Source organism: Macrobrachium rosenbergii, chromosome 49 (assembly GCF_040412425.1).
Source record: "Macrobrachium rosenbergii isolate ZJJX-2024 chromosome 49, ASM4041242v1, whole genome shotgun sequence".
Classification (NCBI taxonomy): domain Eukaryota; kingdom Metazoa; phylum Arthropoda; class Malacostraca; order Decapoda; family Palaemonidae; genus Macrobrachium; species Macrobrachium rosenbergii.
This window is the reverse complement of record NC_089789.1, coordinates 10021615-10042156: the sequence shown is the minus strand read 5'-3', so window position 1 is coordinate 10042156 and position 20542 is coordinate 10021615. Positions and strand designations below refer to the sequence as shown.

At 37.4% G+C, this 20542-nt stretch overlaps 1 protein-coding gene across 4 annotated transcripts in view; it reads right to left on the bottom strand.

The window, feature by feature from the left end:
* Positions 1-318: 318 nt before the first annotated feature.
* The window catches only part of LOC136832072 (abnormal cell migration protein 10-like), an 891193-nt gene continuing 870969 nt past the window's right edge, over positions 319-20542 (bottom strand). For all 4 annotated transcript variants that reach the window (XM_067092687.1, XM_067092686.1, XM_067092684.1 and 1 more), the window contains 9 exons: positions 11841-11958; positions 10881-11045; positions 9996-10169; positions 9544-9677; positions 9130-9367; positions 8663-8859; positions 7812-8003; positions 6953-7120; positions 319-5697 (listed from right to left, as the gene is read on the bottom strand). In XM_067092687.1, the coding sequence (XP_066948788.1) occupies positions 3781-5697; positions 6953-7120; positions 7812-8003; positions 8663-8859; positions 9130-9367; positions 9544-9677; positions 9996-10169; positions 10881-11045; positions 11841-11958 (3303 nt within the window). In that variant the 3' untranslated portion in view covers positions 319-3780. The remainder of the gene's footprint in view (positions 5698-6952; positions 7121-7811; positions 8004-8662; positions 8860-9129; positions 9368-9543; positions 9678-9995; positions 10170-10880; positions 11046-11840; positions 11959-20542) is intronic.

The following is a 20542-nucleotide window of genomic DNA, read 5'->3' as shown; positions in this document are numbered from 1 at the left end:
AGTTTCAACAAGGATTCTGTTAGCATGCATCCAGTGAATAAAGTAAGTGAGGGTTTGTGTTACATAATAAACTAAGGAAATTAGTGCAGTACAAATCTGCTTTTCAATGATACTGACCCTGAAATATGCTTTTGTGATGCAAACACCTTTATATAATTAGCAAAAGTCAGTTACCCTCAGGCTTCCCTTGAACATGCAAGATTTCCAAGATTTACTATATCCTCTATGAATTCAAAATATCTCTTTAAACAGAGCTATTTCTTTTCTATGTAACAAAAAGCTTTCAGAAGACCACAGGGCGTTTAATAAAATAAACACTTTTCCATGGAATTTTTTATTATATTGTATATATAATTTTCTGTACATGTGGAAGTTGGCACAAGGCCACTGGATGCCAGACACAGTCTTTAATCATCAGTTGCCTTTGAGACACACTCTGAAAACCAGGGTAGAGTAAGACTAGGGGTAAGAGGGGTGGGGGTGGGTGGGAAGGATGAGGCCAAGAAAGGAAAGATAGACAATCTGAGTTTTTTCCTTTAGATTCTGTTACAGTATACAAGCAATATGAGAATAGGTACTGACTGACACACCCGGGGAGGTCGTAAGGGTTAGAGACTAGGAGACCAAACACACAAAGTGAGTCACAGCATTATGTACTAGTAGTTAAGTAAATAGCATGTACTATACGGCATGAATGATTTAAGGGTAGGAGAAGGAGCCAGTTGTCTTGTAAAAAGTAGTCAGTAATTTGCATTATTTTAGGTCATGACCAAAAACCTGAAGTTGGACTAAAAGCTCCTGAGCTTTTTTTAACCTTGGCTTTAGAATTGTAGTACATATCAAGCTTTTCTTGTACAGGAAATGAAGAGGAAGAAAGTAGAGCAGTAGGGAATACCTCAAGTTTCAGGAAAAAAGCTACACATAGAATACAAACAACAAAATATAAGTTTTTTATATACAAACTGTAATTAAAAATATAAATGGGGCAAAATGAAGCAATCAGCAATCGCCACCTTTGGAATACCGACCCTCCTCCTTCTGCTACAGCACAAACTTCTCAAGACTGAAGAAACACACAAACTAGAGCAGTCAGTCTGTTCACCCAACTATATCAAATTAAGAGTACAACTGCCTTTTACATAATAAAAAGATATACTTTAGAAAAATTTATGTTTCAGAATCAAGAGACAGAATATGATCAAAATATTGCCTATAAGTACTTATCTGGAAAAAAAAAATGAAGGACAGGAATTCATATACATGAAAATATTACTACTTGGGGTTAGCACGGTATAAACATACGAAAAAATAACAATATTCATATTATCGAGATGAAAAATTTCTGGCCATGGAAAGATAATGTAGACTTCAAATGTGCACATCACACATGATCAGAAGTTCAACCACAGGACATAAAACACTAACTTCTACCATGTGTACACAGATTCCAGCAAGTTCACTTTTGTGACAAATGGGGAAATACATGTACAATATTTTTTCGAACTACCTTTTTCTCAAAAGCATGCATGCGATATAACTTTCTGACGTAACAAGTGAAAAGGGGAAATCTTTGCAATTCAAGGACTAAATCACAGCCTTTAGAAGAGTAATATGTCTTATTTACCTATTTCTTTTTAGTCTAGAAATGAATTATGGACTGTTCTTCAATTTCCACACATTTTTCCGCCTTCTACAGAAGCATTTTTTTTTTCAAAGTTTGACTACAAGGCTTATTGCACATGAAGTGTGCTTCTGAGGTAACACACATACAGGCTGCTGGTATCAATCCATTATGATACAGATGAATTTCCAGGTGAGCAAAAATGTTATTAAAAAGCATCATAGTACAATATGCATAAAAATACCATCAGTGAAGCCAAAATGACTTTGTTTATGGCCAGAATTCTAATAAAAATTATGGTAAAATTTTGAAAAAGAGAAATCTGTGGATAAAACCCAATAATATTTTTGGGTAGTACACATCACATATATTGTCAGTTTTCATCTTTGCAGTCTACCCATATACATACAAGGCAAAAGGTGAATGATTACAAACACGATTTGTGGCTTTGTTTCATGCAGAAACCCCAACACAACAGAAGCAGCATTTGACATATGAAATTCTCTGAATAATGGCTTCCAACAAAAATACAGAATGGCCTTACTGTCCATGCATGTAAGGAGTTCCTTTTTGAGCGTTCACTAACAAATTATAAGTCCTCATTAATGGTTCAAAGTGCACATAATTACCACTTCTTTATGCTTTACGTAAAACTCTTATAAAAAAGAAGAGTCTGAATGTCAGAATGTCTTTGGTCACTCCATTGCATTCATACTGGAATTAGGATATCAAAAGCTTGAAAATAAAGTCCTAAGAGATTTGTGGCAATTCAAGAGACTGTCTCTCTTACTGTGAAGTTAAAATTGACCTAACACTGAGAAAACCATTAACATGAATTCTTCGTAATTGCATCCTCTGCAATTGGGACCCAGTGCTGATATACTCCTTCAGTGATACATCAATTCAATCTCAATAATATGAATATTCAAATTACTTTCGTAATTTACTTTTCAGCAATTTTTTTATATAAATGGATGGCTTTATCACTTCTATCTGGCAGTATATATAACCACTTAGGTTAAAATATATATTTATATAAGCATATCATCTGGTCGATTAACTTACACAATCTTAACCCATAATTGCACATGACAGTGAAAGAAATTTAAGAAAATGCCTATGTAGTTTTAACACACTGTTTTCCTTTTTAAACAATAAAAATAAATTGTAAGATTAAAAACAAAAAAAAATGCATTCCCCCATCTTCTAACTAGGGGTCACTTAATATTTTTACAAAAGATACAAAAACACTGAATTTACAATATACACCTTTTACACAGCTTCCAAAGTAACTGGTTAAACAAACGAACATCAGTAACTGCATACCCTCGCAAATAAACAGTTACCAGTCATAAATGTTATGCATTTTTCACAGGTAGATTGGACTGCAGTTGTCAGTAACTTTTGTCAGGGCATTGGAACTATAGCACACTGAACATAGAAAGTACACAGTTTTTTTTTTAAAAAGTCATGAATCTGCAGGTTTTCACCAGCATCCTTGTTTTGTTTCAGCAATATCCTCATGTCTTGGGTGCGGAGGGTTACAATGACACATGCCAGTCATGTTGGCATTTACTAGCTGGCTAAAGTGCTGACTAGCTAAACAAACTCCAAACTAGTTTCATATGTATGCCATACTTTGGTACTAGATCCAAGCCCTTCATCAGCAGCAGCATCAACAGATTTGATCTACCTGGCATGTCATTTGTTTAGTAACCAGCCATGGTTTTAGCACCATTAGAAAAAACCACCCAACAAGCTCACCTTATTGACATATAATAATAATAATTATAATAACAAAAGATTTGTTTATTCTATAAAGGTACTTTACATCAGAGGTAAGAAATACAAATTCACGATCAGTTGGAAATATGTTTGACTTCATAAGTCACGATTATCACCAATTCCAGTTACACTGAAGGTGTCCAATAGAAGCAGTGAGCTCGAGTCGCAAACTCACTTTCATCAGCACCGGCACATCACCACTGCTCTAATGTAACCCTGCTAAAAATAAGGGCACTGGGAGTCATGGTAATAATAATTAAGTAACATTCTTAAATATATATTTATATATATATATTCATCAACACTAAGCCTCCTTTCAGGTGTAAGTGGGATAACATGTGTAACAAGTTAAGTAGCCACTATCAACGCAGTCGTCATTGTCGTGTACTCAACTGAGTTGAGTCTGACCGCTTGGGTGGAGGAGGAGGAGGTTTCTTACGACAAGGTGTGGTTTGTGAGAGCCTGTGAAGGTCTTCAGCATGTGGAGGTGGAGAGGGCTGTAATGTGTAACTACCCATAGGCTGCAATGTTTCTACATTGTCATTACTTGGTTGAGGAGGGGAACCGTGTGGAGAGAGATTTTCATACAGACTACCGTAGTGTTCTTGTATCCAAGCTCCAACATTGCGCTCGGCTTCACTTGGTAAAATTGGGTCTCTAAAACCTAACACTTCGTGTGGCATTTTATCAAAATCTTTACACTTCTGCGCCACTTGCCACTTCTTTTGCATCACACGTTGTAGATTATTGAGGAAAGCACGGGGAGGAGTAAACTTACTACCTGGACTATCCAAGCGACCAGGTGTTGTGAGTCTCGTTGAGTCGGAACGTCGAGGAAGGGGCGGCTTCGCTGTTGGAGAGTCTGGAGTTGGAGGGATATTTTGCACATCGTCAAGGAAAGTTATCCTCTTAACCTTCTTTTGAGGACTCTTCTGTGGTTGTGCATACACAGGCTGTCCTCCAGTAGGGGACTGAGGGGGAGGTGGCAAAGGAGCATCAGGATGCCAACCTCCATTATGACTTGAAGTTGGTGTGGTTGCTTGAGGACTAGACCCATTAAGGGTGCCGTTATGAGCACGTAATTCAGCTAAATATGGTGGAGAAGAGTAAGTTGCAGAATCATTAGAATCCCGACGAGGTTTAGGAGCTACCGCTGGTGGAGTTACAGACTGATATACTGGTGAGCCATACACTGGAGAACCAGGACCTCTTGGTTTTGTCGGCTTTGGTGTTGTTGGTGGTGGCAATGGTAAGCCATGAGGAGGTGGACTTGGAGCACTAGTGGTGTTGCTATTGGTGCTAGCTGACTGGATCACATTGGCATGAGCAGGTAAAGGTGGTGCAGCACTGTTATGTGGAGGACTACAAGGCTTGGGTGGACTAGGTGGAGGTGGTGGTGGTAAGGAAGTAATACTGGCCATCATGAGATCTTCTGGATTGATAGGCGGCAAGGATGCTTCATCAGGTGGAGGAGGAAGAGAATTCAAACTAAGAGTAGAGGCCAGCAATTCTGGAGGTGGTGGAGGTAATAACTCCATTGCACAAGGTTCAGTTAATTCTGGAGGTGGTGGGGGTAATGGCAAACTGTCCATCTCTTCTTCCTGAGGCACTGGGCTAGTCATAGTACTGTTAGCATTATTAGAGGAACTGCTGTTCACACTACTACGGGACTGTGTTACAGAATTTCGTCTACGTAGGGTGTTTACTTCTTCGGTAATTGAGCGACGCACACTTTGCCGCACAGCTGATCCCCTAGCTGGGGAGTCGACAGCATCTTCTCCTTCAACCTCCTTCACCAGAAGCCTTGTTGTTGATGTAAGGGGTAATTTAGGATTACTAGATGGCTTTCTTTTGATAGTCCCCTGTGGAAAGTCAGATTCAAAACCATGCTCTCCAGTGGGAGTTCCAGCTGAAGACCTTTCACTTAGGCAGCCACTCGAACTACTAGATGAGCCACTCTTAAGACTATCCTGGCGCCATACTGGCGTCCGGCCTAAGGTGTTCACTGGAGTATCTTGAGACGAAGACCCTGCTGATGACTGTGCATCATCTCCACCATCATCTCCATCAACAACACTAGGGGTTAAGCTGGGGGCTAAACAAGAGTCCAATGAGCGTGATTCTGAAGATGGTGTAGTAGCCTGCGATGGTCCTTGTGATCCAGTACCCAAGCCACTCTGGCCAGCCATAGATGCAATGCTGAATGATCGTGATGATGCTAACATGTCGATGTCTTCCTGTGCCAGATCTTCAACTAGTGCACGGTAATTCTCCAGAAGTCGCCTTCCACTCTGAAATCAAACAATACATTACTTTAGGGCTAAGTATTACAAATTAATATTTCCAGAAAAGCGTTTTCTCTGTTCATTAACAGAGCTGAATTTAACACTTAATAATGTGCAGTACATTGACATACTGGTTTAGTAATTATAGAGAAAACAAATTCAAGGTTACATTGATATCATGGTAACACAAATCCTGTATTAATTTATAGCATACATTAATCCTGACTTAGTGTAGCATGCAGTGGAACACTACAGTACTGTACTGTTATTAATATTCCAATATAAGATTTGGATTGACTTTGGACAATATGTGACATCAAGCAAACAAATTTAATAAATTATTTTCATTACTAGACACAAGTGGTGTTAGTAAGCTGAACACAACAAAGACAAGCTGGAACTGGATGCTGGTTACCAATGTACTGTATATGAATGAGGGAGATAATACGTACTTAGATGTCAATGAAGAAATAAAAAATGCAATATTAAGGAAAAGTGCTCTTAAATAGAGAATAAAAAAGTGGAAGGGAAAAATTACTGGAAGAGGGCATACAGACAGCAGCATGAGAGTTTTGTGTGATGTTGGAAAGAAACTGGGAGAGATATACAATGGGAAATTGACGAGAAAAAGAACTTCAACCACTGCCAAAGGAAAAACACAAAAGATCAAGATGCATAGAAGAAGAGGTGGCAGTGGCTGAGATTATTTTGGAGGAAGGAATCAGAATCTTGACACGTAAGAGGCAAATGGACAAATTTATGTTGAAAAGACAAATATTGGAAGGATAGAGGGAGTATGATGCGATGGACCAATAGAGAATGTGACATTTGATGATATTAGGATTTAAGAAAGGCTTTGGAAAAATGGAAAGTAGAAGAATAAAAAAATCTGCTATAAGTAGACTGAGAACTAATCATGGATGAACTGGCTATGAAAGAACCTGACACGGTACTGAAAGTAGTAAATATGGAAGGAGCAGGATGAAGGACAGCAAACAAATCCATAAAACAATGATGAAAAAGTGCAAGTAAAGATACAAACCACATAGGAATTCAAGCAGTAACTTCACAAGACAAGAAAATGGAGAGAACCAACTTCATCTAATCTCATGACTGAAATACAATACCTGACTTAATGATATTAATGGTGATGATGCAATGCAACATAGTGTATAGTGTACAATATGTGTAATTGTCTGTGTGGTGACAAGGTGCCAATCAGAATTAGTTACACAAGACTGAAAAAATGGCTCCAACAAACCTTGGCTATCCGAATGCCCATCACCCACTGGGCTAAAGTCCGTGGATCCTCAGCGCATAAATATTTTATGTATTTACTACTTTTAGCTTGAAGATGTGGGTGCTTTATAGCAAAGCACCAATCACTTGGTGCTTTGTATTTCTTCTTCCAGCCAACTCCATAATAAACCTGAAACAAGGTTTCACCAGCAATTAACATTTACTTTTTCAAGCAGTTCATGAACTTCCAACAATTAAGCTTTAGGTATAAAGCTAATAAAAAAATACCTCTTCTGTGCATAAATATAGAAACTAGCACGCTTAGGCAATTAGCTAACAAATAAAAAAATACTGTACTTAGAAAACACTAACTTCTGTTGTGTGTAAATATATTTAGGCACAAAGTTCAAAATTTAACTTTAATTCTTCACTCAATGTTGCAAACATAAAAACTGTCCTAATAATTCCTTTCGTTAAAAGTAAAAAGTTACAAATGATGAGACATTGAATGTTCCACAATCAAATTACTTAATGAGTCCCAGTGCAACTAAAACATATTCCATGACCATTTTTGTACTAATAAAAATGTCATCAGCAGAGTGAATTAAAAGAAGCAAAATCTATGTTTAAGTTTAAACTATGTCTATATTACCAAAGGATGAAAATTCATCTGGTGCTCTGAGCCACTAATGAATAAAAAAAAATTTGTGAAGAAAGGTTTATGTTGAAAAATTTGCTTATAAGGAAACCTATACTATCTTAGATATAGAGAATAATGCAGACTGTCAAAATCTTACACTGAAAATAACAAATACTCTTATTTTTACCCTGAAGGTTGAAATTGCAACTTCCTTGTACACTGGAAGTAATATAAAACATACCTGATTGACCTCCAATGTTGTAAGACAAACTAGATCTTTGGATGATCGGGAAGATTTTCCCTTTGGGCAATAATATAATCCTGATGCCCGCAACACAAAATAGTATTTCTTCCAGACTTTCTTTCCTTCTGATTTGAGAAACAGAGGCCCTTCAACTTCTGGAACACCTACACCCGTACTTGAGAAGAACTCCTGTGAGGAAAAAAAAAATAGGTTAACCAAATAATTTGACATAGCATTCTGTCACTTATGAGGGAAAGACTACTTGCTTCTTGCAAAATATATATATATATTGCATATCTTCAGAGTACAAAGTATTAGAAATTCAATGGATAAAATCTGGTAAAAGTTTAGCTTAGTCTCTGTACCAAGAACTATACTGCTTGTGCATGAAGTTAAATTATGTGTATTCTCATAACTAATAATTCTAATTATCATTATTTTCTTTTAGTATTTCTGACAATAGGAAAACTGCATGCCTGTGTTAGGCCCTATAAAAGTGATAAAGTACCAAAACATTAACCATTAACTAAAATAATTTTCAGTTATGCCTACTTTCCTGAGAACCCTCCACACATACACAATTGACAATTGAAAGTTCATGCTGATTATTATATTAAAATAAAATATTAAGCTATATGTATAAATGAATCATCAAAAAAGTAAGACCCTGTTAGAAGAAAACCCAACCAAAACCTATCTATATCACCTAAGCTATTTAATAAGTCTTCTTCAGTCCTTATTATATTATTATAAGGACACAAAGCTATAATAAATATATTCATAAATCATTAAATTAATTAAATCATTAATAAAACTGAATAATACTACAGTACCAGGGAAAAAGTTACCTCTATTAGCGTATTTCTTCCTTCATCATCGAGGTCTGAGTTCTTTTGTGAGGAAGAACCTATAAGGATGTACTGCTCAGGTCGTAAAAATAGGTCATATTTATCTGGCCTTTCGAGGAACAATAACTTATTTTTACTATCACGTGTCCAGAGGAGAAGGTTTTCCACCAGCATCTCGTCGTCTTCATATATTCTCTCTGTAACGGATTTAAAATGTACAATAATTAGCATTTTGAATTCCAATTTAATGTATGACCTAAACAAAATTAAAATCTCCATGGAGTCCTCAACATTAGATGAAATACAAAATATACTCATTCTCTACCAAACATTTGGGAATTATGTAGAACTCCTAACAGACTACAGTTAAAATAATATCTAAATATTGCACATTTAAGGTCTTCATCAACAAATATTGTATCCTGTTGAGGTGTTGCAACAGAATTTCATCATTGTACAGTACTCACCCATATAGAGATCTGGGATATGTTCAACAACTGCCCATTTGGGATCCATTCTAACATGATTCTTATCTGCCAACAACCTTGTTACATGGACTACTGTCATCTTTTCATCCACCAAGAGAGATTTTGTAGAGCCATCAGAGGTGAAAGCTTTTATAAACAATTTTTTGACATTGGCCTCTTTGATTTTTTCCAGAGCCATTTTTATCTTCTCTGCCTTCAATTTAGCTGCCTGCTCCGCCTGAGGAATATATGATATTTAATAAATATTAAAATGATTAAATAATCTTATTTGTATTGTACATAACAGAACTGTTAACGTAATAATGAAACCAGGGGTTAATTTTCTGTTAAGTTACACCCCACAGCTTTTAACATTGCTTGTAGTCTTGAATATAATGATCTTTTCCCTCTTACCTGCGCTGCATGTTTTGTAGGGTCATGGCGGGATCCAGCACTACCTGAAGCTCCGCTGGAAGCTGAACTTTCAGAAGATAACATGGATACGTTGTCACTGAATGCAGAGTCATTATCAGGGCTGTCTGTTCTTGCTGGAATAAGAAATCAGCTGTTCAGTATGCTGCCTTTATAGAGTAACTTCAAGTTCTGACAACATATGTCATTTATTCTAATCAAGCATGTTACACATCATGGCAACATTGCAGGTGAAGTCTATTTCATCTTAACAAACTAAAGGAATCAATTCTGCATCAGTTTTATTTCTTACAGTGTTGACTTAGAGCTACTCAAAATTATCTATTAAAGAACAAGAATTCTTGAAGTCAAGATGAGTAATTGATTTGATTTTGAAGGATGTTTGTTTTCAGGCTTTGGCATGTAGTTAATATAGCATCACAGCTCTCCCTTACCCATGGTTGTATTTGAAACGTCCACATCCACATTCAAAGGTTCAAACTTGGTCCTGTTTCCGGAGTTGGACCTCGAATGACTCTGTCTTTGTTGTTGTGGATGCAGCTGTTGATAATGGCCCTGCTGGGACTGCTGCTGTTGTTGCTGCTGCTGCTGTTTGGGCTGCATTTTGTCTGCAGAAACAAGAAGATTCATGAACATTGCAAAGGAAAATTACTACAGTATACAGTAATGACAGATACAGGACGCTCTTCTAAGAGTAATAAGTAAACACCTTAGGTAACAAAAAATTTATCTCTTTAGGTTGCAGTAGAGCAAGTAACCTCTGGAGTAATAATTCCTTTTGGTAAAACAAAATATATTACTTCTATGGTTAATTTATGTGACCATGTGATAAGACTTCTTTCATGTATACAATAAGTGAGGCTCTTCTTGAGGCAAGGGCAAACTCATTCTAATTTGAAAACAGAAACTTCGATATAAAAGGAAAGGCAAAATCAGACAGTTCAATAAAATAAGACAGTTCAATGGTGAAAGGAACATTGCTTGAAAAACAATAATTACATACAGGCAAGACGATAAAGTTTTGATGAAAAGACTGAAATGCCCGAGTCTTTTATATTGACACTGTTTACATCCGTCAAGCTATGACTATGCTTTTCTGAATTTAGGTCTGTTTAGCCAATGCAAAATTACAGAAGGAAACTAAAATGCTATTTAAAAAAAATGCAATGAAATTACTTGGATACTGAAACGTTCCAAACTAAAAAGTGAATACTTTATACTCTATTTACCAGAAAAGCTAGAGTAACAGGGTCAACATAAAACATTAGGTATAATGTTGAAACTATTTTATTCTACACAAACTTCAAAGCCGCAGTTACCTATTATTTGAACTCCCGGTGTGGTCGACTTAGCAGACGAAGGCGCATTCACACCAGAGGAGGACGAAGAGGCCGGCGGAGTTTTGGAGGAAATCTCAAAATCGAACTGCGTCTCCAAGGCGCACAGCTCTCCCAGGATTGCATCCAATTCAACGTCACCGGAATCTGTCGGGGGAGGAGGGCCATGTAATCTCAACAGTGGAAAAGGTGGATTCCATGGCAACGATGCAAGAAATGCATTCGGTATCCAGTGCCACCTTGCTTGGATGTTCTCTGTGCCAAAGTGTGTAAATAAGCCTGCTTCCATATATGAATGCAGGGGCACAAGTGTCCTCATTATCTCTCAGGAATGGTGCATACTTGACTGGCAAGTGGCTCTCAAGTTTATGAAAACCTTGGCTTACACATTTTACGGCGAATTCTCTTTGCTAAAATCACATTTAAAAAAAATTTCTTGATGAAATAAATGAATTTCTGCAGTTCAAATTATTTACTGAAAACCTAATAAAAATAAGATATAATTCGACCTCCAGATAATGAAAAACTTAGAAGTACATATTGGCATAGAAATGATTCGTGAACATAATGGGTTATTAGAGAGGATAAGAGAATGTCCCCAAATGGGAGATAACACTTTTGGAGTCCAATGTACCCGATAAGTTTTGTTCTACGAAGCAAGGATAATACTGCCTATATTAATATGGAGTGACAGTTCACAATAATCAATTGAAGGAAAATGTCAAATGTATAATGGTATTTATATCTTAATCATTGGGCATAGGTCTACACCTAAGCTTAATGTAAGCTTACAAACATTTGCACAAATTTGGTACAGACTATATGATCAAATGCACTGATTTTTTGGGTGCATTCCTGGCTTTGGAAACTCTGTCTTCATTACGGTGTTCTAAAAATATTATATAAAAAATAAAAAGTACGCCCATTCGTTGCATCACTCACCTTCCAAATTCGCTCTGGAAAATCTGTGGGCGTCGATCCTGGGCGGATGTGGTTTTTCCCGCCTCTGTACACTACTTGACACGCCGCCACCCACATTGCCGCCCACTTGCTCCAAACCCTGGTGGGAGAGAAAGTACAGTTAATTGTATTTGTATTAAATCTTAGACCTACTGTATACTCCCAATAAAACGCCGAAAAATGTTTTGAATAAAATCATGGTTTTTTTTTTCACAATATTTAATCATTTATTTTTATATTGTTAACTTAACCCCAATAAGGAGAATGCAAGTCCTTTGCAGTTTCCAACTGAATTGAAGTTATTTTCCCAACATCGAGATTACACGAAGTGCCATCGTGACTCCAAGTTCGTGCTTGCAATTAACCGGAATGAGGTGGTTCGAGGATGGAGGAGATCCGGTAATTGAAATAGAAATCGGTGATCGAATCACTGCAATCTATGTGATAAAGTTGATCTTGAGCATGAAACTGGACTAAAAGTAACAAACAGAGCAAAGGAATCTACACAGCTAACATTTCAAATACCGCAGAACCGGCGCCAAAAATATAACTTCCTTGCAATATATATCAGATGTAAAGAAAAATAACAAAAAGTAACATAAAGGTTGTAACACTGCAAGAGCAAAAAATTCTGCCGGATTTGATATTCTATGATTTATTATCTGTGATAATAGTTCAATACTTTGAACTCCACCAAACAGAACATATACTTCAGCAAAAAACTATCCTATGCTAATTTATTATAAAAAAAAAAATCAATGGATCTGTCAAAAAATTATCAGAAAAAAGCACCATTTCCAAAGATTCCTACCTTTCCAGTATAACTTACTGAAAAGGTTCGACTCTTGGAAAGCAATGAAGTACACAACCTTCTGGCCGAGTCAGCCAGTTCCATGTTGAAATAACCGACTCCTACTTAATCATGGCACTCATCAACATAGTCATCTAAAACAACCTACACTTTTGCCTGTTGCAAGTAATTACAAGTTGCTGAAGTACTCATGAACCCGGGATATAGAGCGGTTGATGCACCACGCACATCTAATGAGCATCATAAAAGACAAGAGCATTACACAGCCGCAGGACCGTTTGATGCATTACACAGCCATTTCCCCGCATTTCCGCCTCAGTCCAGTTTCGACCGAACGGCCTTAGAAAAAGATAAATACATATCTGCCGAAGAAGCAGGCTGTCGAACCGAACAATAATAGTCTGAATTCGTGCAATGGATAGATTACCTTTATTGGACTTTCTAGACTTAGTATCACTTCTGTACCAGCCTGTTAGACCTACCTGTGTTAAACCTGCTAAACCTATTTTCACATCTGCGTTAACCTCCTAGACTTATCACATCTGTATCAGTCTGCTAGACATATCATATTTGTATCAATCTGCTAGACCTATCACACCTGTAACAATCTCCTAGACCTACCACATCTGTGTCACCCTGCTAGACCTAACATAGGCTATCTGCATCGACAGGGTAGACCTATCATGTCTTTATCGACCTGCTAAGCCTATCGCATCTGTATCAACCTGCTAGACCTATCACCTCTGCATCAACCTTTTAAATCTATTACACCTTTATCAACCTGCTAAACCTATCGTATCTTTATAAATTAGACCTATCACAAGCGTACCAGTCTCCTAGACCTACCACATCTGTATCATCTGCCAAACCTATCACATCAATATCACCCAGCTAGACCTATCATACCTGTATCAGTCTGTTAGACCTATATCACATCTGTATTAACCTTCTAGATTTATCACATCTGTATCAACCAGTTTATCTGGACGAGGGACTCTCTCTCTCTCGGTTACTCCACCATCCACCAGGACCATAATGTGGCGGGAAATCCCTCTTATAAAATTTGAAATAGTGTTCGCATTTCAATGATGACCTCTACTTAGTTTAAAGTTATGCATTTATCCAAGTACGAGAGGGCGGGAAGTATATGCAAATCCCTCCTTATAATATCTACACGTAATCCTTTGACGCCGCTGACTATAAGGAAATCCCTAATGGCGTTCTGCAAGGTTGTTTATTGTAACTGCTTCACATCGAACAACGATATTTGGTAAGATGTTACGTCAGAATTGCAATGATTGTTTTTGCGTATTAACTTGAGAAGTTTAGAATAAATCTTTCTAGTCATATTTCCTAAACTAGGTGATCGGTACTCATAATAATTTTGATTTCTTGCAATCACCAATAAATACTACAGCTTGGCTTACGGTATTTTCTACACCATTGCATCTTATAATATGACACTATGTTTCCACATAACCTCACGGTATAATAAACAAAAATACGACCTTGGTTTAAATTGTAGCGAGCGAGTGTTCTTATAACCAGCTCGAGTGTTTTGTAAGCACGTGTTCATCATAAATAAGAAAGACCTTGTTGATTGGCGGATCTCGGAACATGCTCCTACACCAAGAGTCACTTTGCATAAATGATAGTGACTGTGAATATATGATAATACTTGGTTCTCCCTTGGACTCCTTGCTTTCATATTCAAAACATCTAAATACATAATCTAATGCTTCTTAAAAACTGTATTTTTTATCGTAATATTTTTGCTTTATTCATAGATTATGTGAGTGGCAGATGCTTAGGATGGTTTGGTTTGCCATAGTTGGAACATTATACAGTAGTTCTAACTACCCCTTTCATGGGTTCAACAACAGCTGTTCAAGATTATAAATTTATTTATTATCTATTATAATTCTCCCATGTTAGTGTACATATGGGCTATGATTTATTTCTTGAAAGCTTATTTACTTTTATAAATGGACGGAAGACAGATTATGCACTCATGCTGAACAATAATACAAGACAGGTACTTATATAACAAAAACCATTATTACTTAGTTTCTGTTCCATCTACTCTTTAACAACGAATGACGAGTTTGTGCAGCACACCCCCTCAGATTAGAGAGAGAGAGAAATTCAACTTCACTGACCACCAAGGTCGCTTCTCCCACTGGGAAACACTTGCGAAAGAACCCGGGTTCCCGAGTCATGCAACTTGGGCATCATACGTGACCAATAGACCGAGGCAGAACAACTTATTCTAGTCTCTCTCTCTCTCTCTGCAGACCTCCATTTTCTGCCAAGTGGATCGCAGGCTTAATTTCATCTTTCGGGATGCCGTCATCATTTCCATCCCTGATCAATTCATTCCACGTATTTTCCACGGCGAAACACCGAAGAACTGAGAGAGAGAGAGAGAGAGAGAGAGAGAGAGAGAGAGAGAGAGAGAGAGAGAGAGAGAGAGAGAGTCTCAATCTTGCATGTGTAAGAGACAGAATGTTCTCGCGTGCACATTACAGAGATATAGAAAATCGTTCTGTATTTGCCTGAGAGAGAGAGAGAGAGAGAGAGAGAGAGAGAGAGAGAGAGAGAGAGAGAGAGAGAGAGAATCACCAGGCGTGTGCATGAGAGCAAGAATCATTCTAGAAGTGCAACTAGGATCAGCCTACGTGTACAACAGCAACTGTATGATTGACACACCCAATATTTACCGTACAACCCAAACCACAGTACGGTCTAACCACAATGGCCATGGGGCCCGGGTCCCTCTTCCAAAACTTGCCTAATAAATAAAGATAAGATCGCAGGCCTAAGGCAGTTAGTTATCGCCCCGTTTGTTTACTACTCAAGAAACGGTAACTTACATCCTGATCTCCTTCGTTGTCGATCTGAAGCTGATTTTCGGCAGTAAAGGCCTGAATTTGAGCCAGCACCGCCTCCAGGCTGGAAAACTGGTCACAGCAGCTGTCAGATGAGTTGTCGCTGTGCACAGCCATATTGCCGTGTGAGAGATTGGGTGTATGTGTGACGTTCAATAAGAATGACGTCTTGTTATTTCACTTCTCAATTGTTCCAAGTCATCTTAGCTGATACTGACTTCGTAATGGCTACAAAATAAGTATGAATATCCACTTGTTGTTAACTATAACGCTGCAGTTTTCCCCTGCCCTCTGTAAGGACGTTACAGATCGCCCCAGATGCCTGTGGCCTTAGAGGGGGCCACTGTTTCCATGCTAAGCGTCAAAACAAACCCCCGTTTGTGAACTGATATCCTTGCGATCAAACACTTTACACAAACACTGCCACCTAGAGGAACCCCCTTTCCTCTCCTTTCTCGGTGAAATCTGACGCAATTTCTAAACACTGGCAAACACTTGGACGGTTTAAAAAGCACAGTCTTTCTTTCTTTCTTAGACGAAAGGGAACAAACACAGTCGTCAGTCAACAGCTCTGCGGAGTTCTAAATGAGGTAATGGTGAGTGCGTGTGAGTGAGTGGAGGAGTAGGAGGAGGAGGGTTGAGTTAAAACCATCTCGCATGTAACTAAGGAGTGGAGAGTGAGTGGGTGAAGTTGGAGATTTGTACCTCCCAACTTCACTGCGATGAAAAAGGACGTATTATGTCACTTAAATGGCTGAATTCACTGAGGAACTGGGGAAGACGCGTGTCTTTGCGACCATGGAGTGCGACCTCCTCACTAGTCCAACTCTGAAAAGTTACTAGAGTTCATTTAGCACTTACAATACTACACACACACATACAAACACACATCTCGTTCTCGTGCACACTGCCTACGTCACTGTTCGCGTGGGTTGCCAAGTATTATAATTGTTTAAATTTGGCTATGACGCTTATATTTGCATAATGCCAAGAATTTTGGCAGATTTAAGAAGAGACTTATTTATTACACACTAACTAGGTTCAGAAATTCAAAATAGAACAGATGACACTGAGAAAGCTGCATCTTGAAATACCTATGACAAATATACCCTACCTGGCAATCAACCCGTGACGTCACTAGCCATTCAGGGGAAGAGTGACTGACGGTCAGTTTACGTCAGCCGTGTGACTCACCAACGAACACACATACACACATGCATACATACACATGTAGTATTTTCACATAATGTATTCATTTTCCACACCTTGCGGCCCATCCGCTTTTATAGCCAAACTTCCTGCTAAGACGATTACGCATCGTTGTGAAGGAAATCTTAAGAGAGCCGCAATGGAGGTCAATTTTGCTTCGACAGAAGACACACACCGGAAACCACATCCAGAGATTTCGCTTCGAATTTGGGGACTTCGGGTATGGGCATCTGTTGAGGACTTGGGCAGGGGAGCATCTCTTTTCTTATTTAGCCTCTGACCTAATGGTCACATCCTGGCAGTCCGAGTTTCGTTGTTTTCCTAAAAAAATATATACAAAACAAACAAACGAAATGGGGGCCACCTGTAGATAGTTCATCACGAGAACCAACGTTAGTATAAATAGTATAAGGTATTGTTTACTTTCACTAAACACCTACAGCATAGTAAAGCAAAGGGAAAAACAAAAAGAACTCACGCCCACAGGGACTTTTAGAATTTGACAGGTGAATGCTAGACCCTGACACACACGCTCACGTCATATTTTATTTTGAAGACTTGACGAAATGCAATCTTAGGCAGATTTAATTTTCATTTTTTTATTTACTGCCCATTTCATGTGTTTCCTGTTGTTTCATGATGCTTAAGTATGAGTGTGTATCCAAAAAATAACATACTGTACATGTTCGTGCACAAACACATAAGCGTTTTTTGAGATAAAAGAACTTAGCATGTTTGTAACATAACTTTCTTTCACGATGAATCTTCACAGTCAACTAGCATTTGCAATAACCACGCACAAAAAAAGGACTCTAAACAGAAATCGACATTTTCACAATTTGATTTAAAGTAAAAGGACGATAATTTAGAAAATAATACATTCAGAATAAGTTGCTTTGTCGAATAAGTAATATAGTTTGAAAAACTGGTAAAGTCGACATCTTTGGTTATGAGACCTCCAAAATAAGTTATTTAAAACTTCATGTCTTAGTTTCCCATGTTTTTGCATCTTATTTCATTATTATTGGTATTCTATGCTCTACACGATACAATAAACCAAATTTTGGGCCGCTATCTTTACCTAACTTTACCATACTGGTGCCAAAACTAGTCTGAACAATGACGAAAAACTAGGTATAGATATGAATGCATAATATCACTAAATGAAAACAGCACATCTGCTTAACAACGAACAAGATACCTTTGGCTTAAACTGAAACTGTGACCACGAAATTCGTCACAGTACCCCCACCCCACCCAACCCCCCAGTTCAACCTGATATAAGATATCAAATTGTGACTTCAGTTTCCACGAGGATGTCTCAGGCTTTGGTATCCTGAGTTTACGCTGAGTCCGCGATGTCACGGGAAATGTTATTGTATCCTTTGTCCATACTGAGCATATCTGACGCAGTGTCCCAAGTTGAACTGTTAAACTGTTGCAAGTTTAGACTGTAACAAGTTATGGCTGCCACAAGTTTAGATTGTTCCACGTTTTGACTGTTACAAGTACAGATTGTAACACGCTGAACTTACTAGTTACGACTGTAACAAGTTTGGAATGTAACAAGTTATGACTGTGTAACACGTTATGACCGTAACAAGTTTTGACTAACAAGTTATGACTGTCACAAGTTGGACCGTTACAAGTATAGACTGTAACAAGTTTTGACTGTAACAAGTTGGACTGTTACAAGTTTAGACTGTAACAAGTTTTGACTGTAACAAGTTTTGACTGTAACAAGTTGGACTGTTACAAGTTTAGACTGTAACAAGTTTAGATTGTAACAAGTTTAGACTATTATAAGTTTAGACTGTAACAAGTTATGCTGTAGGTTTAGACTATAACAAGTTTTGACTGTAACGAGTTTAGATGTTACAAGTACAGAGTCTATCTAGTTGAACTGCTACCAGTTTAGACTGTAATAATTACCGCACAAATGGTACTGTTTCCTCAAATGAAACGAGCAAATATCACAATCCAAAGAATAGAGCGACTGTGATATCACAGATATATCACTGTAATTCCACTGTACAGTGAAAGTGGTACAACACAGCAAAATAAATAAATAAATGAATAATGTTTTCAAACGTACACTACGGATTAAATATATCTGTCCAACACCGACTTAAGATTTAAAATGACGAGGTCAAAATATGTCTTTTTCATCTATCTAACAAAACCTGAGGAACCTTGCAATCTACGCATCTATACCAGAGAATTTACCCTCAGGTAAGAGAGAGAGAGAGAGAGAGAGAGAGAGAGAGAGAGAGAGAGAGAGAGAGAGAGAGAGAGAACGGCGGCACAACAGACACCGGATTATTCCAGTTATTTGATAGTCCTTGTATTCCTTATTAGCTAACAGACTCTCTCTCCCTCTCTCTCTGAAACTTCAGCAGTCGTCACAATGCTATGTTTTGTTACCAATACACGACATCCAAGAAAGCAAATTGCAAACAATAAAGATTAAACAGACTGACAGCAGACAAACAGGGAAACTTGATATCTAAACTTCCTACATACTCTTCACATCTTTGGGTAAGAAGCATTTCACACGATAGTAACTACAGCAGTGACGTATCTATGACAATCTAAACCTTTAGAATATGGTAGCCTGTACAATATGCATGAATACGTGTTCGTAAGCATATGTATGCATACGAACATAAATTCCTTACATAATATACGTATGTGTGTATATATACATACATACATATATGTATATAGAATCAAATTACTGTATATGTATACATATATATATATAATTTAAAATGCACTATTGATCATATATATATATATATATATATATATATATATATATATATATATATATATATATATATATATATATATATATATATATGTAACACATTTTACACTGCAACTTCGGAAGATAAAACCATAACAGAACGTTTTACAAAGACAGTTAAATTACATTAAATGTCTTTTTTGAAAACTTCTTTTAGATTTCGCATAAATATAATTTTTCCACAACAAAATGAACATAAGAACGCCTATATGCAAACTTCAGGTTATAACTGTTTGATCTCTCCCTTACTACTACTACTACTACTACTACTACTACTACTACTACTACTACTACTACTACTACTAATAATAATAATAATAATAATAATAATAATAAAACTTTACTAGTCTGTCACAGTATTAGGTTATCCCTGAATCCTCTATTTTATTTTCTTACGAACACTAGCTGCTCAAAATCATTACATTTTACAGCATTATTCTGTGGTAAACATACCCTATAAACTGCCCTCTTATCTTTCTTATTTCTTAACAAAACCAATCAACCAATCAGAGGCCGGTTAATCTGGGTTAATTTCCCCCCTTGGTCTATCTTAATCAAAATATAACTTGTATAAATACAGGTATACTGCATGCTTTATAAGTACGTGCGTTTACAATATGGTTCCTATTTAAAAGTCGTCTATATTATCTTTATATTGACAATACTGACATTTACCAATATCATAACTGAAATAAAAAGCATAGCTAATAAAAAAATCAAGAATTTGTCCCAACCGAACAATGACCTACAATGTACGCCAACCACTTTCCTTTACTTCCAATGTTTCACTTAAAACACTTCAACATTTTGTACGTCATAAGATCCGGTGCGGATATCGATTCGAAACAAAGAATTTCCGAACCGTATATCACACACTGCTTCCGGTTTTCAGAGAAGCTTTTAGCCATACATGAAAAGCAATTAGGTTACGGTTTAGCAATCGGCATTTATAGTTCGAGGGCATATT